General features: G+C 42.6%; 1 protein-coding gene across 1 annotated transcript; it reads right to left on the bottom strand.

The window, feature by feature from the left end:
• Window positions 1–1357: 1357 nt before the first annotated feature.
• Window positions 1358–13131, bottom strand: LOC139364617 (NEDD8-conjugating enzyme Ubc12). The gene is made up of 6 exons (XM_071101503.1): window positions 12619–13131; window positions 10829–10923; window positions 10489–10527; window positions 4192–4295; window positions 4001–4064; window positions 1358–2472 (listed from the first exon to the last, which is right to left on the bottom strand). Exons 1-6 carry the CDS (start codon window positions 12731–12733, stop codon window positions 2332–2334), a joined length of 558 nt encoding a protein of 185 aa, XP_070957604.1. The 5' UTR covers window positions 12734–13131; the 3' UTR covers window positions 1358–2331.
• Window positions 13132–17078: the final 3947 nt, after the last annotated feature.

Raw genomic sequence — 17078 nt, forward strand, 5'->3', positions numbered from 1 at the left:
ATTACTTCATGGTCACAAATCAGTAAGTCATGAATTTACAATGGTACACTTATTTGTCACAATTTTCTAATATTTGTGTCAAAATGGTTTAGCCTAAGGTTCTTATTTATCTTGGTGGATAGGTCCTGTTGAGGATCTCTTGCATTGTTCAATGTTTCACATTAACTCAGGGTTTCACAAACTTGGGGCACATTTTTTTTTTCTTCTTCCAAGTATGCACTACTCAGCTGATTCAAATCAACTAATCAAGCTTTGATCATGTCCTACAGCTGTGTTGTGGTAGGGGAAAATGCTGCACAAAATACCTTTGTTTTATACCTGGAGTTGAATTTCATCCTGTTTGCAGCATTGTGTAATGCATTCATGTGCTACCATTGTCATCGAATTATGGTAGATGATGATCATAGACATTTGATGAATCACCATCCTTACACAAAATAAGTAGAAGGCTGTGAAAGATGCCAATATCTTGTGTGGCTATTTACAGCCCTTGACAGTGGGTTGCTTATTTATTGAGTGGCCATATTGCTTGTTATTGTCTGTCATTCAGTCCCAATATATATATTTTTAACAATAAAAATGTATTGGGGGGAGGGTTGCCTCAGCTATTGATATAAATGCCTCATGTTTTACACTTGGTCATCGGAACCTTCCCATTATTGCAGCGGCCTAAGGTGAGGCCTCACTACAGTCCCTGGTTCGTATCCAGGATGTGATTGTGAGTCCCAGAGGGCGGTGCTAGGCCTGTCATTGTAAATAAGAATTTGTTCTTAACTGACTTGCCTGGTCAAATAAAAAACATCACTACAGCTACAAAAAGTGCTATTGATTCTAGCCACGAGAGGGTGCTGGAGTACAAGAGCAGCCTTTTCCTCATCCCTACTCTTGGACAGCCATTATGTGCAGGCGCAAACCCAGCACTTCATGAGTCGTATCATGCACCAAACTCCCAACATTGACAAATGCGAAAAGATCACATATGCTGCGTCACCATGGCTCAATTATAATGGAAAGCGTTATATAAACCAGCATTATATTGTGCCGGTCCATGGCAATGAACAATGCATCTTTGTTCAGCTGCTCTCAGGTTTTTCAAAGGATCCTGTCAGTTGGATCCTAGCCACTAAAGTGAGTATGCATGGTTAATTTGAAAGGGTTAATTAATTTCAATAAACTTATTTACCACTGGCAGCCTGAGATTATTAAATTACCAATAACAGAACCATGACTGGTTAAATGGATCTGTGAGTTTACTGTATCACTGTTTTATGGGAATAACCCATTATGGCCTCAACATTTCTGAACACAGCCAAACTGAAAGCATCTTGATGAATTCATAAAGTACAACTAAATGTTCTATTGGCTGTATAACTCAGGGTAGAGTTTGGTTATAAAATAAACCTTTAATTCAATAAAGCCCCATTGACAGAAGTTGTAGTTTGCATAGACGTTACAATAATTATCATTCAAGTTCATATTTTATTTAACATAATTCATATTGCAGTCATTGTGAACAGCTGGGATTTCAATATACACAATAGAATTGTAACATTGTAAGCCTCCAACCCCCCCTCCCAATGAAATCTAACGCCCACCCCACCCAGAAAACCATAACAAAACTAAAAAGATCTCCCAATCCCACAACAGCCCTGCCTGCATTACTGATCCTGTCAATCTATGTCTGTGTCAGTCCTGTCAAGTCAGTCAGTCCTCTGCCAGTGTGTCTATGGCCTGTATTATGCATCTGGGTTGGTATACCTGTCTGTACCTGTCTGAATCACGTGTGCGCATGTGATAGCATATGCCTTGCGTGTCAGTAGGCATGTTGTTGAGGCGCGTGTGTGTGTGTGTGTGTGTATATATATATATATGATAAGTTTCGCCACCAAGCATGGGTGCGATCCGTCAGGTTCAGAGCTCTCGTAATCGAGAGGCCTCGCATAGTGTTCAAAACATACAACGCGATCCTTTAGTAAAAGGGAGGTGTCTAAGTGCGTATCTCGGTTGTGTGTTTTTGTCCTAGTCCGCGAGTGGGAGGATCAGTTGGCATGTCTATCTCCGCAAAATAACAACTGTGGGCATCAGCGTAGTGGCAATATACCGATTCTCTGAGTGACATTCACTGACCATCCAAACCTGTCATCTTTACTTTCGGACCCCCTCCCTTCCCCGGAGTGAACCCCACCCCCCCCAATACTTTCCCCTCCCGGCTCCATCGACCCCCTCCCTCCCCGACTGCTCAAGTTTGTGTATCAGTCAGTGTCTCAGCGTGTGTAAACGGTAATGCGTCTTGGGGGAAAAAAACAAAAAAAAAGCGACATGGGCAAGGAGCTATTTGAGACACCGCTCAAAATACGTGGCGCCAACATAGCCCCCCCGCAGCGACCGCTGGACATTCTGCTCAAAGAGCCGTCGGTTTGTCTGCAGGACCTCCGCCGCCTCTTTGTTCAAGGGGTCCTCTGGATTTGGCTCCTGAGGAGGAGTAGAAGGGCGTGGTTATTTGCCAGGTGTTCCTACCTGCTCCAACCAGTCGACCAATCTTTCAGAATCTGAAAGTCATAGCCATTATACAGTGCATTCGGTAAGTATTCAGACCCTTTGACTTTTTCAAAATTTTGTTACGTTACAGCCTTGTTCGAATATTGATTAAATTGTTTTCCCCCCTTCATCAATCTATACACAATACCTCATAATGACAAAGCAAAAACAGGTTTCTGGATTTCCCCCCCCCCTCTAGTTTAAAAAAAATAAAAAACGGAAATATCACATTTACATAAGTATTCTGACCATTTACTCAGTACTTTGTTGCCATCTTTGGCAGCGATTACAGCCTTGAGTCTAATTGGGTATGACGCTACAAGCTTGGCACATCTGTATCTGGGGAGTTTTTCCCATTCCCCTCTGCAGAGCCTCTCAAGATCTGTCAGGTTAGACGGGGAATGTCGCTGCACAGCTATTTTCAGGTCTCTCCAGAGATGTTCGATCTGGTTCAAGTCCGGGCTCTGGCTGGGCCACTCTAGGATATGCAGAGACTTGTCCCGAAGCCACTCCTGCGTTGTCTTGGCTGTGTGCACAGGGTTGTTGTCCTGTTGGAAGGTGAACCTTCGCCCCAGTCTCAGGTCCTGAATGCTCTGGAGCAGATTTTCATCAGGGATCTCACTGTACTTTACTCCGTTCATCTTTCCCTCGATCCTGACTAGTCTTTCAATCCCTATCAGTGAAAAACATCCCCACAGCATGATGCCACCACCACGCTTCAACATATGGATGGTGCCAGGTTTCCTCCAGATGTGACGCTTGGCATTCAGGCCAAAGAGTTCAATCTTGTTTGTCATGGTCGGAGAGTCCTTTAGGTGCCTTTTGGAAAACTCCAAGCGGGCTTTCATGTGCCTTTTACTGAGTGGCTTCAGTCTGGCCACTCTACCATAAAGGCCTGATTGCTGGAGTGCTGCAGAGATGGTTGTCCTTCTGGAAGGTTCTCCCATCTCCACAGAGGAACTCTGGAGCTCTGTCAGAGTGACCATCGGGTTGTTGGTCACCTCCCTGACCAAGGTCCTTCTCCCCAGATTGCTCAGAGTTTGTGCCTTGACACAATCCTTTCTCATAGCTTTACGGACATTTCCTTCGACCTCATGGCTTGGTTTTTGCTCTGATATGTACAGGTGTGTGCACCTTTCCAAATCATGTCCAATTGTAGAAACATCAAGGATGATCAATGGAAACAGGATGCACCTGAACTCAATTTCTTGTCTCATACCAAAGGGTCTGAATAAGGTATTTTTTATTTTTAATACATTTGCAAAAATGTCAAAAACCTTTTTTTCACTTTGTCATTAAGGGGTATTGTGTGTAGATTGATGAGGAAAAAAACTATTTCATACATTTTAGAATAAGGCTGTGACATAACAATGTGGAAAAAGCCAAGGGGTCTGAACACACTGTACATCCTGTAATCAAACTTGGCTAGGCAAAATTGGAAATAGAATATCCCTGTACTCACTAGAAATAGATACTGTAGTCCATATATGATGGAGTTTACTGTCAACACAGGCTTCCAGTCCTCTCTGTAAGAGAAGAAGAGATGTTAAAAGACACTGCTCAGTATAATAGTCCAAATTTGGAAATCTGTAGTCATTCTGAATGATCAAATGAGACAAGGTAAACAAAGTGACCACAGTGCAGGTGGTGTACCTCAAGATATTTAGGCAGACATTGCCCTCCAGGTCAATGTTTGGGTGGTACACCATTGTCTCACACTTGACCTTTGGGGGGTCATGAGGGTAGCCCTGTCCTACCTGGAAAACAGAGCAGTCACAAGAAGTCAAAGGAGGATAATCTCATCTTTCGACTTACAACCGTGTTATTAACATGCTTACCATCAACATTGTTAAAGGCATGATCGGGAACTTTGGCGACTACTAAGTCTTTTTTTTTTTTTAAACTCCCGCTTTGGCCTGAATGTGTCGATGTGTAGTTCATACATGCATAATATATGATCTGAATTACTGTTTTACCTCAATTAGCCACGAAATCCCTAGTTTGAAAGTGACTGTTTTTCTGGACGCTGTATTCTAGCATTTTCCCCCACGCGAGCCAGCCCCTAGCAATTTGAGATCAAGCCAATGAACTTCAGCCCTTGCCATTGAAGTGAGAGCTAGCAAGACACACACAGCCGAGCCAGAGAGAGAACAATGACGTGGTGCAAATATCTTAATTTACCCTGAGTGTACAAAACACTATGGACACCTGCTCTTTCCATGGCTTAGACGGACCAGGTGAATCCAGGTAAAAGCTATGATCCCTTATTGATGTCACTTGTTAAATCCACTTCAAATCAGTGTAGATGAAGGAGAGGAGACAGGGAAAATAATGGTTTTTAAGCCTAGAGACAATTGAGACATGGATTGTGTATGTGTGCCATTCAGAGGTTGAATGGGCAAGACAAAAGACACAGTGGCCTTCAGAAAGTATTCATAACCAACTTACTGCACATTTTGTTGTGTTACAGCCTGAATTCAGAAGAGTAGAAAAAAAAAAATGTGCATAAGTATTCACACCCGAGTCAGTACAATCACCTTTGTAAGTGATTACAGCTATGTCTAAGAGCTTTGCACACCTGATTTGTATAATATTTATCCATTATTATTTTCTAAATTCTTAAAGCGCAGTCAAAATTGGTCATTGCTAGACAACCATTTTCAAGTCTGCCATAGATTTCCAAGCAGATTTAAGTCAAAACTGTAATTCGGCCACTCAGGAACATTCACGGTCTTCATGGTAAAGCAACTCCAGTGTAGATTTGGACTTGTGTTTTAGGTTATTGTCCTGCTGTAAGGTCAATTCATCATCTCCCAGTGTCTGGTGGAAAGAAGACTGAACCAGACTTTCCTCTAGGATTTTGCCTGTGCTTAGCTCCATTCCTTTCTTTTTTTATCTTCCTTAATGATTACAAGCATACCCAAACCATGATGCAGCCACCACTATGCTTGAGAATATTTTAGAGTGGTACTCAGTAATATGTTGTATTGAATTGACCCAAAACATAACACGTTGTATTTTGGACAAAAAGTTACTTGCTATGCCGCATAAAAAATAAAAAAAAGTATTACTTTAGTGCCTTGTTGCAAACAGGATGCATGTTTGTTATTATGTACGGACTTCCTTCTTTACACTGTCAATTACGTTAGTATTGTGGAGTAACTACAATATTGTTGATCCATCCGCAATTTTCTATCACAGCTTTTAAACTCAGCAACTGTTTTAAAGTCATTATTGGCCTCATCGTGAAATTCCTGAGTGGTTTCCTTCCTCTCCGGCAACTGAGTTAGCAAGGACGGCTGTATCTGTGTAATGACTGGGTGTATTGAAACACTATCTGAAGTGTAATAAATAACTTCACCATGCTCAAAGGGATATTCAATGTCTGCTATTTAAAAAAAAAAAAAAAACATTTACCAATAGGTGCACTTTTTTGTGAGGCATAGGAAAACCTCCCTGGTCTTTGAGGTTGAATCTGTGTTTGAAATGCACTGCTTGACTGAGTGACCTTACAGATAATTGTATGTGTGGGGTACAGAGATGAGGTAGTCATTCAAAAAACATATTGAAACACTATTGTTGCACACTGTCAGTCCATACAACTTGTGGCTAGTTAAGCACATTTTTTACACCTGAACTTGCTTGCCATAAGAAAGGGGTTGAATACTTGACTCTAGCCATTTCAGCTTTCATTTTGAATGAATTTGCAATCATTTCAAAAAACATAATTCCATTTTGACATTATGTAATTCAGTTTAAATTCTGTAACATAACTAAATGTGGAAAAAGTCAAGGGATGTGAATAGTTTTCTAAACGGGGTGCCAGGCGCACCGGTTTGTGCCAAGAACTGCAACAGTGCTGGGTTTCACCCGCAACAATTTCCTGTGTGTATCAAGAATGGTCCACCACCCAAAGCATTGGAGTAAACATGGGCCAGTCAGCTGATGTTCTGAAAGAGCGGCAAAATCTGGACCCCTACAAATCAGCCAGGCTAGACAATCTGGACCATTTCTTTCTAAAATTATCTGCCGAAATTGTTGCCACCCCTATTACTAGCCTGTTCAACCTCTCTTTCGTGTCGTCTGAGATTCCCAAAGATTGGAAAGCAGCTGCGGTCATCCCCCTCTTCAAAGGGGGGGACACTCTTCACCCAAACTGCAACAGACCTATATCTATCCTACCCTGCCTTTCTAAGGTCTTCGAAAGCCAAGTCAACAAATAGATCACCGACGATTTCGAATCCCACCATACCTTCTCCGCTATGCAATCTGGTTTCAGAGCTGGTCATGGGTGCACCTCAGCCACGCTCAAGGTCCTAAACGATATCTTAACCGCCATCGATAAGAAACAATACTGTGCAGCCGTATTCATTGACCTGACCAAGGCTTTCGACTTAGTCAATCACCACATCCTCATCGACAGACTCGCTAGCCTTGGTTTCTCAAATAATTGGTTGGTTCACCAACTACTGGTTCACCACCACCAACTACTTCTCGATGTCAAATCGCAGGGCCTGTTGTCCGAGCCTCTGGCAGTCTTCATGGGGGTGCCACCGGGTTCAATTCTTGGACTGACTCTCTTCTCTGTATACATCAATGATGTCGCTCTTGCTGCTGGGGAGTCTCTGATCCACCTCTACGCAGACGACACCATTCTGTATACTTCTGGCCCTTCTTTGGACACTGTGTTAACAACCCTCCAGACAAGCTTCAATGCCATACAACTCTCCTTCCGTGGCCTCCAATTGCTCTTAAATACAAGTAAAACTAAATGCATGCTCTTCAACCGATCGCTGCCTGCACCTGCCCGCCCGTCCAACATAACTACTCTGGACGGCTCTGTGGACAACCACCTAGGTGTCTGGTTAGACTGTAAACTCTCCTTCCAGACTCACATCAAAAATCTCCAATCCAAAGTTAAATCTAGAATTGGCTTCCTATTTCGCAACAAAGCATCCTTCTCTCATGCTGCCAAACATACCCGTGTAAAACTGACCATCCTACCGATCCTCGAAGGTGTCCTTTACAAAATAGTCTCCAATACCCTACTCAATAAATTGGATGCAGTCTATATCACAATGCCATCCGTTTTGTCACCAAAGCCCCATATACTACCCACCACTGCGACATGTACGCTCTCGTTGGCTGGCCCTCGCTTCATATTCGTCGCCAAACCCACTGGCTCCAGGTCATCTACAAGACCCTGCTAGGTAAAGCCCTCCTTAGCTCGCTGGTCACCAAAGCAGCACCCACCTGTAGCACTCGCTCCAGCAGGTATATCTCTCTGGTCACCCCCAAAACCAATTATTCCTTTGGCCGCCTCTCCTTCCAGTTCTCTGCTGCCAATGACTGGAACGAACTACAAAAATCTTTGAAACTGGAAACACTTATCTTCCTCACTAGCTTTAAGCACCAGCTGTCAGAGCAGCTCACAGATCACTGCACCTGTACATAGCCCATCTATAATTTATAATTCATAGTGTTGTCCATTTATTAGGCACACCACCCCGTTCATGAAAATGGTTTGCTCCTACAGACAGTGAGTCACGTGGCCTGCTATATAAAGCAGGCAGACAGGCATCAGGGCATTCTGTTACTGTTTGATTGAACTTTAGAATGGGCTAAATAAGTGACCTAATCGATTGAGCGTGGTATGATCGTATGTGCTAGGAGCACCGGTTCCAGTATCTCAGAAACTACTGGCCTTTCACGAACGATAGTGTCTAGGGTTTACCGAGAATGGTGCAGACAAACAAAAAACATCCAGTCAGCGGCAGCCATGTGGGTGAAAAGGTCAAAGAAGAATGGCAAGAATTGTGCAAACTAACAGGCGGGCCACAAACGGTGCTGTACAACAGTGGTGTGCAGAACGTCTTCTCGGAACTCACAACTCGGCGGACCTTGTCACGGATGGGCAACTGCAGCAGACGACCAGACCAGGTTCCACTCCTATCAGCTATAAACAAGAAGCGCCTCCAGTGGGCACGTGATCACCAACACTGGACAATTGAGGAGTAGAAAAACATCACCTGGTCCGACAAATCCAGGTTCCTGTTACTGATGGCAGAGTCAGGATTTGGCATAAGCTGCATGAGTCCAAGGCCTCATCCTGCCTGGTGTCAACCGTACAGGCTGGTGGCGGTGGTGTAATGGCGTGGGAACTGTTTTCCTGGCACACATTAGGTCCCTTGATACCAACTGAGCAACATTTGAACACCACACCTTGTAGAATCCATACCCCAAAGAATTCAGGATGTTCTGGAGGCAAGTGGGGCTCTGATCCAGTAGTAGGTGGGTGTACCTGATAAAACCTGGCCACTGAGTATAAACTCAACAAAAAAAAGAAACGTCCACTCACTGTCAACTGTGTTTATTTTCAGCAACTTAACATGTATAAATATTTGTATGAAAATAAGATCCAACAACTTCGACAAAAATCAAACAAGTTCCACAGACATGTGACAAACAGAAATGGAATAACGTGTCCCTGAACAAAGGGGTTCAAAAGTAATAGTCAAAATCAGGTGTGGCCACCAGCTGCATTAAGTACTGCAGTGCATCTCCTCCTCATGGACTGCACCAGATTTGCCAGTTCTTGTGAGATGTTACCCCACTCTTCCACCAAGGCACCTGCAAGTTCTCTGACATTTCTGGGGGGAATGGCCCTAGCCCTCACCCTCCAATCCAACAGGTCCCAGACGTGCTCAATGGGCTCGAGATCCGGGCTCTTGCTGGCCATGGCACAACACTGACATGCCTGTCTTGCAGGAATTCACGTACAGGACGAGCAGTATGGCTGGTGGCATTGTCATGTACCATGAGGGAGGAGAATGTCTTCCCTGTAATGCACAGCGTTGAGATTTTCTGCAATGACAGCAAGCTCAGTCCGATGATGCTGTGACACACCGCCCCAGACCATGACGGACCTTCCACCTCGATCCCGCTCCAGAGTACAGTTCTCGGTGTAACGCTCATTCCTTCAACGATAAACGTGAATCCGACCATCACCCATGGTGAGACAGAACCGCAACTCATCAGTGAAGAGCACTTTTTGCTAGTCCTGTCTGGTCCAGTGACGGTGGGTTTGTGCTCATAGGTGACATTGTTTCTCAGTGATGTCTGGTGAGGACAGGCCTTACAAGCCCTCAGTCCAGCCTATTGCGGACAGTCTGAGCACTGATGGAGGGATTGTGTGTTCCTGTTGTAATTTGAGTATTTGTTGTTGCCATCCTGTACCTGTCCCGCAGGTGTGATGTTCAGCTGTACCGATGTTGTTGCACGTGGTCTGCCACTGCGAGGATGATCAGCTGTCCGCCCTGGCTCCCTGTCGCGCCGTCTTAGGCATCTCACAGTACTGATATTGCAGTTTATTGCACTAGCCACATCTGCAGTCGTCATGCCTCCTTGCAGCATGCCTAAAACACGTTCACGCAGATGAGCAGGGACCCTGGGCATCTTTCTTTTGGTGTTTTTCCAGAGGCAATAGAAAAGCCTCTTTGTTTTCATAACTGTGACCTTAATTGCCTACCGTCTGTAAACTGTTAGTGTCTTAACGACCGTTCCACAGGTGCATGTTCATTAATTGTTCATGGTTCATTGAACAAGCATGGGAAACAGTGTTAAAACCCTTTACAATGAAGATCTGTGAAGTTATTTGGATTTTTTAAAATTTTCTTTGAAAGACAGGGTCCTGAAAAAGGAACATTTCTTTTTTTGCTGAGTTTATATATAAAACACAAGGAAATCAAGTTTTTGACTGCACTGGGCCTTTAACCATTCAAAACTGACATTAAAAATGTTGGATACCAAATTGTGACCCTAAAAACATCACAAAACAATAGCTATCAAGCAGGTGTAATGCCATTAACAACAGTTTTGTGTGACAGTAAAGCAAGGGTGTAGTGACTCATGTCGTCCCGATGTCTGTCCACCCACATTAAGCCCCCTTACCTTAAAGCTGAAGACAAACTTTCCCCCTTTGTAAAAGCCCTAAAAAGAGAGAAAATAACCTGAGAATGTGTTTACATATGGGTTTCTATGAATGCTGTTCATAGCCTGTTTGGTGGGTTGGCAGGACATGATGTCAATGTACAGAGCTAAATAATACATTGTGTACAAAGTATTTATATTTGGATATTAGTTGATAAGCAACCACGTTAGCATTCGAACCCATTCATTAGTTGCAACTGTACAAGTTTGAGTACAATAGTTAAATGTCTAATAAACACATGACATATGGAGGATTCTCTCTGACAAGTAGCTACAGATTGTTTCAGGAAAGAGTGAAGACCTCGTCTGGTGAGATGATGAGTTTGAAGTTGAGCAGATCATCTTGGTCGGGGAAGACGATCTCGCACGTCTTTGGGAGGTTCAGCTCATTGATGTCTGCGAGGAGAAAATGTATGTCTCAGTGAATAGCAGTCGTTTGCATCGATTTCCCTTCAGTTGCATGCATGAAACCTGCCTGGCAGAAATATGAAAACTAAAGTCTTCTTATCTGTTTTTTTGTTTTTTACAGACAGAAAGTGGCATGTAAATGTGATTGAAGAAGGCACCTGAGCAGCGCAGTCCAATGAACACAGTCCAATGATCCCTTCTGAAGTGCTGGGGTGATCCCACACCTGTGGTGGTATTTTCCCTCTCACTCTGAGGTCTTTCAAACTGTAATGGTTGCCCTGCAGTATTTCCTATATTTTTCTTTGAATAACAACAATCTTTTTCTACAAGTTTAATATGCGAACAGAGTCAGTTCACATCAAATGGAGGAAAACCAATGTGACTATGTTGTGGTCCTCTAGCCTAAAAGCTAAACAACATTCTTTAGGTATATAGGTCCCGTTGGTTTTAGGCGGCCTTCATCCACTATGAAATGGAGATTAGCTTAGTCTTTCAAAATCATGGCTTGAGTCAAAAGCCAACTGGATTTCTTATATGGGGTCCGTGGTGTTACAAGGTTCATGAACCAAACAACAGCCATTGGAACAAAATCACCACATTCATCACAGGGGTGGTTTGAATTTCATTAAGTATCTGGGAAAACATTTGTGTACATGGTTGTGGGGGGCTTTTCAAAACATATGTCTTTTCACAGCATTTCCTCATTTTGGATAGCTGGAAATGTCACATACACTTTTGAATCAATGTTATTAGCTAAAGACCTGCCTTAACAATTCTGTAACTACTTTATAAGGCTGAGGTTATAAAACAATATTTATATTTCTTGCCATTCAACTCCCAGTCAGTCTTGTCACGTGTTCTGTCATGAAAGGTATGGAACGTTGAAAATGTCTCACATTAAATAGCCTATCTCCACGTTGTACACAGTTACTTTGTGACAAACAGTTTACTCCAGCACACTGGCCAGAAACTGTTTGTAACCTAGGTAAGTAAGTAAGCGTGGCAAACATCCTGGCTAGTGATAGCTACTTCAAGTCAGTATAGCTAACTAGCTGCTGACTAATGAAAATCAACGGTTACTTTTATGTTACTTAATAACATCAATAGTGATATCCACAATAGTGGAAGACACATTTGTGATATCTTGTTGAATAATGAACAACTACATCCACGTTTTTGAGCTAGTTAGTATCAGACCGAAGTAGCTAACTAACTTAATCTGTTTAATGGGTATAGCTACTGGTAGCTTGTGTTTTCTCTTTTGCACAAACTGCTTAGTGGCACATCTAAATTGAAACATTGATAACTTGGCTAACTACTGAACAAATAACGTTATACAGTAAGTTAGCTGGCTATCTAAGTCACTTAACTAGTAGGGCAAATGAACTAACTAACAAGGGTGCTAACTAACAAGAAGTGCTGTGCATTTGAGTTGACTCCCTGGCTTCACCATCTTCTGGCTGCGACGTTTGAGTTTTGTTTTCATAATAGCTAGCTAGCTAACGTTAGCCAGATGGCTAGCTAACTAATTAGCCAACTAGCTAGCTCAGCCTCCTATGACAAAACACACTAGTTTTAGTTGTGTCTTTATTTATTAACCATGTGGACAGACACGCTAATTAAACAAACATGTCCATGGTTTAAAAATAAACCATCTAATTTTAAAGAAGCCAGTTAGCCTACCTTTCTGTATTCGAAGCTGGGCCGCGCTTGCTTTTTTACCCCCAGCTCCTGTTCTGTTTCCTCCAGCAGATTCCTCGTCTTTCTTCTGCTGCTTCAGAGAAAAGAGCTTAATCATCTTCAATTAGTTTATTGAAGATCTATGTTTCAGGTCCTTCAATTAGAAACAGCTCTTTGTCTTAAATTTATGGAGGGAGTTATGACTCAGTACAGCACCGTAATGTTGTTGGAGCCGGTGCGTCTCAGCTACAATATCGGAAGACAAGCTGATAGCCTAGCTCGGTAGCACTGCTGCGTGAGACAGTAACGTTACGATGCCAAGGTAGCGAATGAAGGAAGGGGGGTGTTCTGAAAGAACAGTGGAGGTACACAAACTGTACCAGTTTGTTTCTGTTGATATGAAATCATAGGATATTGCCTAGTTGGGCTACTCATATTCATAAGCTTTATTTAACTTACACTCATATTGGAGGGTTAGAGACTGCATATGTTCATATTTTCTGGTTGCGGAACAGCACCCTGAAGTATTCAAGGACAAAACAAAACAGAAACTATTTGATTCAGATGTACAATGTTAAATCAGTGTTGTACATAGCTTACACAAAATAATAATGCACATATGTATTTGCAGCACCACACCAGACAGTATTTTGTCTCTCAGGCAAAAACAATATGCTTGGAAAATGATTGAAAAAAATATTTCTCACATTTAATTATGACTAGCTCACTATGAGTCATAATAAATGAATGGTGGAAAAGTTTTCCCATAGGGGAAACAAGGGCTGTGTTTCGTGTAGGCTTACCCTGGAGTGACATTTTGATAACTGTAATTCACTTTAGGACAAGGAGACTTATCAATGTATATACCTGCCAAAAAATGAAATGCTAATTAGCTGATATTGTGACTATCATAAAGAACTACAAATGCCATGATGATCTGGACGAGGTTGCCAATTCAACGCAAAGGTAAGAATCTCTGGATTAACTATCTAATGCTAAATTTAGCAATTAATAAATTGGCTACATTTCTTTAAATTGACAGCTCTGTGAACTGTCTTGTGCAAGTTTTAAGTTGACACAATACCTGTTACCAAAGGTGTCAGCTAGCGATGACATGCAGGGATTTGTAGTCTTGCATGATGTCTACTTTGATATTAATGAGCATTTTTTAATCTGAGTAATAGAGACAAAAATATTGTTGTCACCTTGTCCAAACAGAGATTTACATGCTAATCAAAATGTCATGCCAGGGTAAGCCTACACGAAACACAGCCCTTATTAAGTGTTTATAAAATTTCCTGTGGAAAATCAATTGGAATAATTTCCCTCTTTTGACCGCTAGGTTTTATGGGTATTATGACACCTCTATAACTGATGTGTGTGTGTGTGTTCCTTCAATTAGATACAGCAAGGTCTGCGGTCATCTGCCTTTGGTATAATGGATTCCCGAGTAGCGCAGCGGTCTAAGGTACTGCATCTCAGTGCTTGAGGCATCACTACAGACACTGGTTTGATTCCAGGCTGTATTACAACCGGCCGTGATTGGGAGTCCCATATGGCGGCACACAATTGGCTCAGCGTCGTCCGTGTCAGGGATAGGCCATCATTGTAAATAAGAATTTGTTCTTAACTGACTTGCCTAGTTAAATAAAGGTTAAATAAATAAATAATAATAAAGAGAAGGAACCCAGACTTCATCAAAGAAATTGGAAACACAGACATTGTCATCCTGCCAGAAACATGGTATAGAGGAGACAGACTCATTGGTTGCCCTCTAGGTTACAGAGAGCTGGTAGTCCCATCCACCGAACTACCAGATGTGAAACAGAGAAGAGACTCAGGGGGTATGCTAATTTGTTATAGAGCAGAACTAACCCACTCTTAAATTAGTCCAAACAGGAACATTTTACATCTGGCTAGAAATGTAATAAGGAAATTATCTCAACAGAGAAATGTGTCCTGTGTGAATTCAAGTATCTCTAATTTTCTCTTTCTTTCTCTCTCTCGGAGGACCTGAGCCCTAGGACCATGCCTCAGGACTACCCGACATGATGACTCCTTGCTATCCCCAGTCCACCTGGCCGTGCTGCTGCTCCAGTTTCAACTGTTCTGCCTGTGATTATTATTATTTGACCATGCTGGTCATTTATGAACATTTGAACATCTTGGCCATGTTCTGTTATAATCTCCACCCGGCACAGCCAGAAGAGGACTGGCCACCCCACATAGCCTATGTTTCTTCCTAGGTTTTGGCCTTTATAGGGAGTTTTTCCTAGCCACCGTGCTTCTACACCTGCATTGCTTGCTGTTTGGGGTTTTAGGCTGGGTTTCTGTACAGCACTTTGAGATATCAGCTGATGTACGAAGGGCTATATAAATACATTTGATTTGATTTGATTTGAAATGTCCTCATGTGTGCTACCTATATCCCACCAATAGAATCCCCATACTTTAATGATGACAGCTTCTCCATCCTAGATGGGGAGAACAACCATTTCCAGGCCAAGGGACATGTACTATTCTGTGGCGACCTAAATGCCAGAACTGGACAAGAACCTGACACTCTCAGCACACAGGGAGACAAACACCTACCTGGAGGTGACAGTATTCCCTCCCAAATATGCCTCCCTAGACACAACTATGACAAAACAACCAAGAAAATGTGTCACAACTCCTGCAGCTTGGTCGCACGCTGGGTCTGTACATAGTCAATGTTAGGCTTTGAGGAGATTCCTATGGTAGGTACACCTACAGCACATCCCTTGGCAGCAGATAAGATAATCAACAACATCCACCACCGGAGCCACTGCCTGTTCACCCCGTTATCATCCAGAAGGCGAGGTCAGTACAGGTGCATCAAAGCTGGGACCGAGAGATAGAAGCTATTTTTCAATCTCAAGGCCATCAGACTGCTAAACAGCCATCACTAGCACTTCAGAGGCGGCTGCCTACAGACATAGATTAGGAATCACTGGCCACTTTTAGAAATGGATCTCTAGCCACTTTAATAATGTCTCCGTCTCTAGCATTACTCATCTCATCTGTATAAACTGCAATCCACACTATTCTACAGTATCTTAGTCACTTTTCAATTGTGTTTACATATTGCATCAGCCATTTCATATGTATATACTGTATTGCATTCTATACTAAACCACTGACTGTTAAACAGCCATCTCCAGCACATCAGAGGCGGCTGCCTACAGACATAGATTAGGAATCACTGGCCACTTTTAGAAATGGATCTCTAGCCACTTTAATAATGTCTCCGTCTCTAACATTACTCATCTCATATGTATAAACTGTACTCTATACTATTCTACGGTATCTTAGTCAATTTAATTGTGTAAATATTGCATCACACATCTCGTATGTATATACTGTATTTTATACTATGCCACTGTGCTTAGTCCAATGCCACTCTGACATATACAGTTGAAGTCGGAAGTTTACCTACACTTAGGTTGGAGTCATTAAAACTTGCTTTTCAAACACTCCACAAATGTCTTGTTAACAAACTATAGTTTTGGCAATCGGTTAGGACATCTACTTTGTGCATGTGTAGCCGATGTGAAATTACTAGCTAGTTAGCGGTGGTGCGGGCTAGTGGCGTTTCAATCGGTGATGTCACTTGCTCTGAGACCTTGGAAGTAGTGGTTCCCCTTGCTCTGCAAGGGTCGCGGCTTTTGTGGAGCGATGGGTAACGATGCTTCGAGGGTGACTGTTGACGTGTGCAGAGCGTCCCTGGTTCGCGCCCAGGTCGGGGCGAGGGGACGGACGTAAAGTCTATACTGTTACACATGACACAAGTAATTTTTCCAACAATTGTTTACAGACAGATTATTTCACTTATAATTCACTATATCACAATTACAGTGGGTCAGAGGTTTACATACACTAAGTTGACTGTGCCTTTAGACAGCTTGTAAAATTCCAGAAAATTGTGTCATGGCTTTAGAAGATTCTGATAAATTGGAGGTATTTCAAGGCCTACGTTCAAACACAGTGCCTGTTTGCTTGACATCATGGGAAAATCAAAAGAAATCAGCCAAGACCTCAGAATTTTTTTTTGACCTCCACAAGTCTGGTTCATCCTTGGAAGCAATTTCCAAACGCCTGAAGGCACCACGTTCATCTGTACAACAATTGTACACAAGGAGAAACACCATGTGACCACGCAGACGTCATACCGCTCAGGAAGGAGACACGTTCTGTTTCCTAGAGATTAATGTACTTTGGTGCGAAAAGTTCAAATCAATCCCAGAACAACAGCAAAGGACCTTGTGAAGATGCTGGAGGAAACAGGTACAAAAGTATCTATATCCACAGTAAAACGAGTCCTATATCGACATAACCTGATAGGCCGCTCAGTAAGGCTGCTCCAAAACCGCCATAGAAAAGTCAGACTACGGTTTGCAACTGCACACGGGGACAAAGATCGTACTATTGGGAGAAATGTCCTC

The sequence above is a fragment of the Oncorhynchus clarkii genome, chromosome 13 (assembly GCF_045791955.1).
Source record: "Oncorhynchus clarkii lewisi isolate Uvic-CL-2024 chromosome 13, UVic_Ocla_1.0, whole genome shotgun sequence".
In the NCBI taxonomy this organism is placed as follows: domain Eukaryota; kingdom Metazoa; phylum Chordata; class Actinopteri; order Salmoniformes; family Salmonidae; genus Oncorhynchus; species Oncorhynchus clarkii.

Bases quoted from the DNA above. Each gene is read 5' to 3' on its own strand.
- LOC139364617 (XM_071101503.1), bottom strand. From the start codon at position 12,733: ATGATTAAGCTCTTTTCTCTGAAGCAGCAGAAGAAAGACGAGGAATCT. The intron at 4,065-4,191 runs GTACACCACCTG...CTTCTCTTACAG, and splicing joins GTCTGCCTAAATATCTTGAG to AGAGGACTGGAAGCCTGTGT. The intron at 2,473-4,000 runs GTGAGTACAGGG...ACTCCTCCTCAG, and splicing joins GACTACAGTATCTATTTCTA to GAGCCAAATCCAGAGGACCC.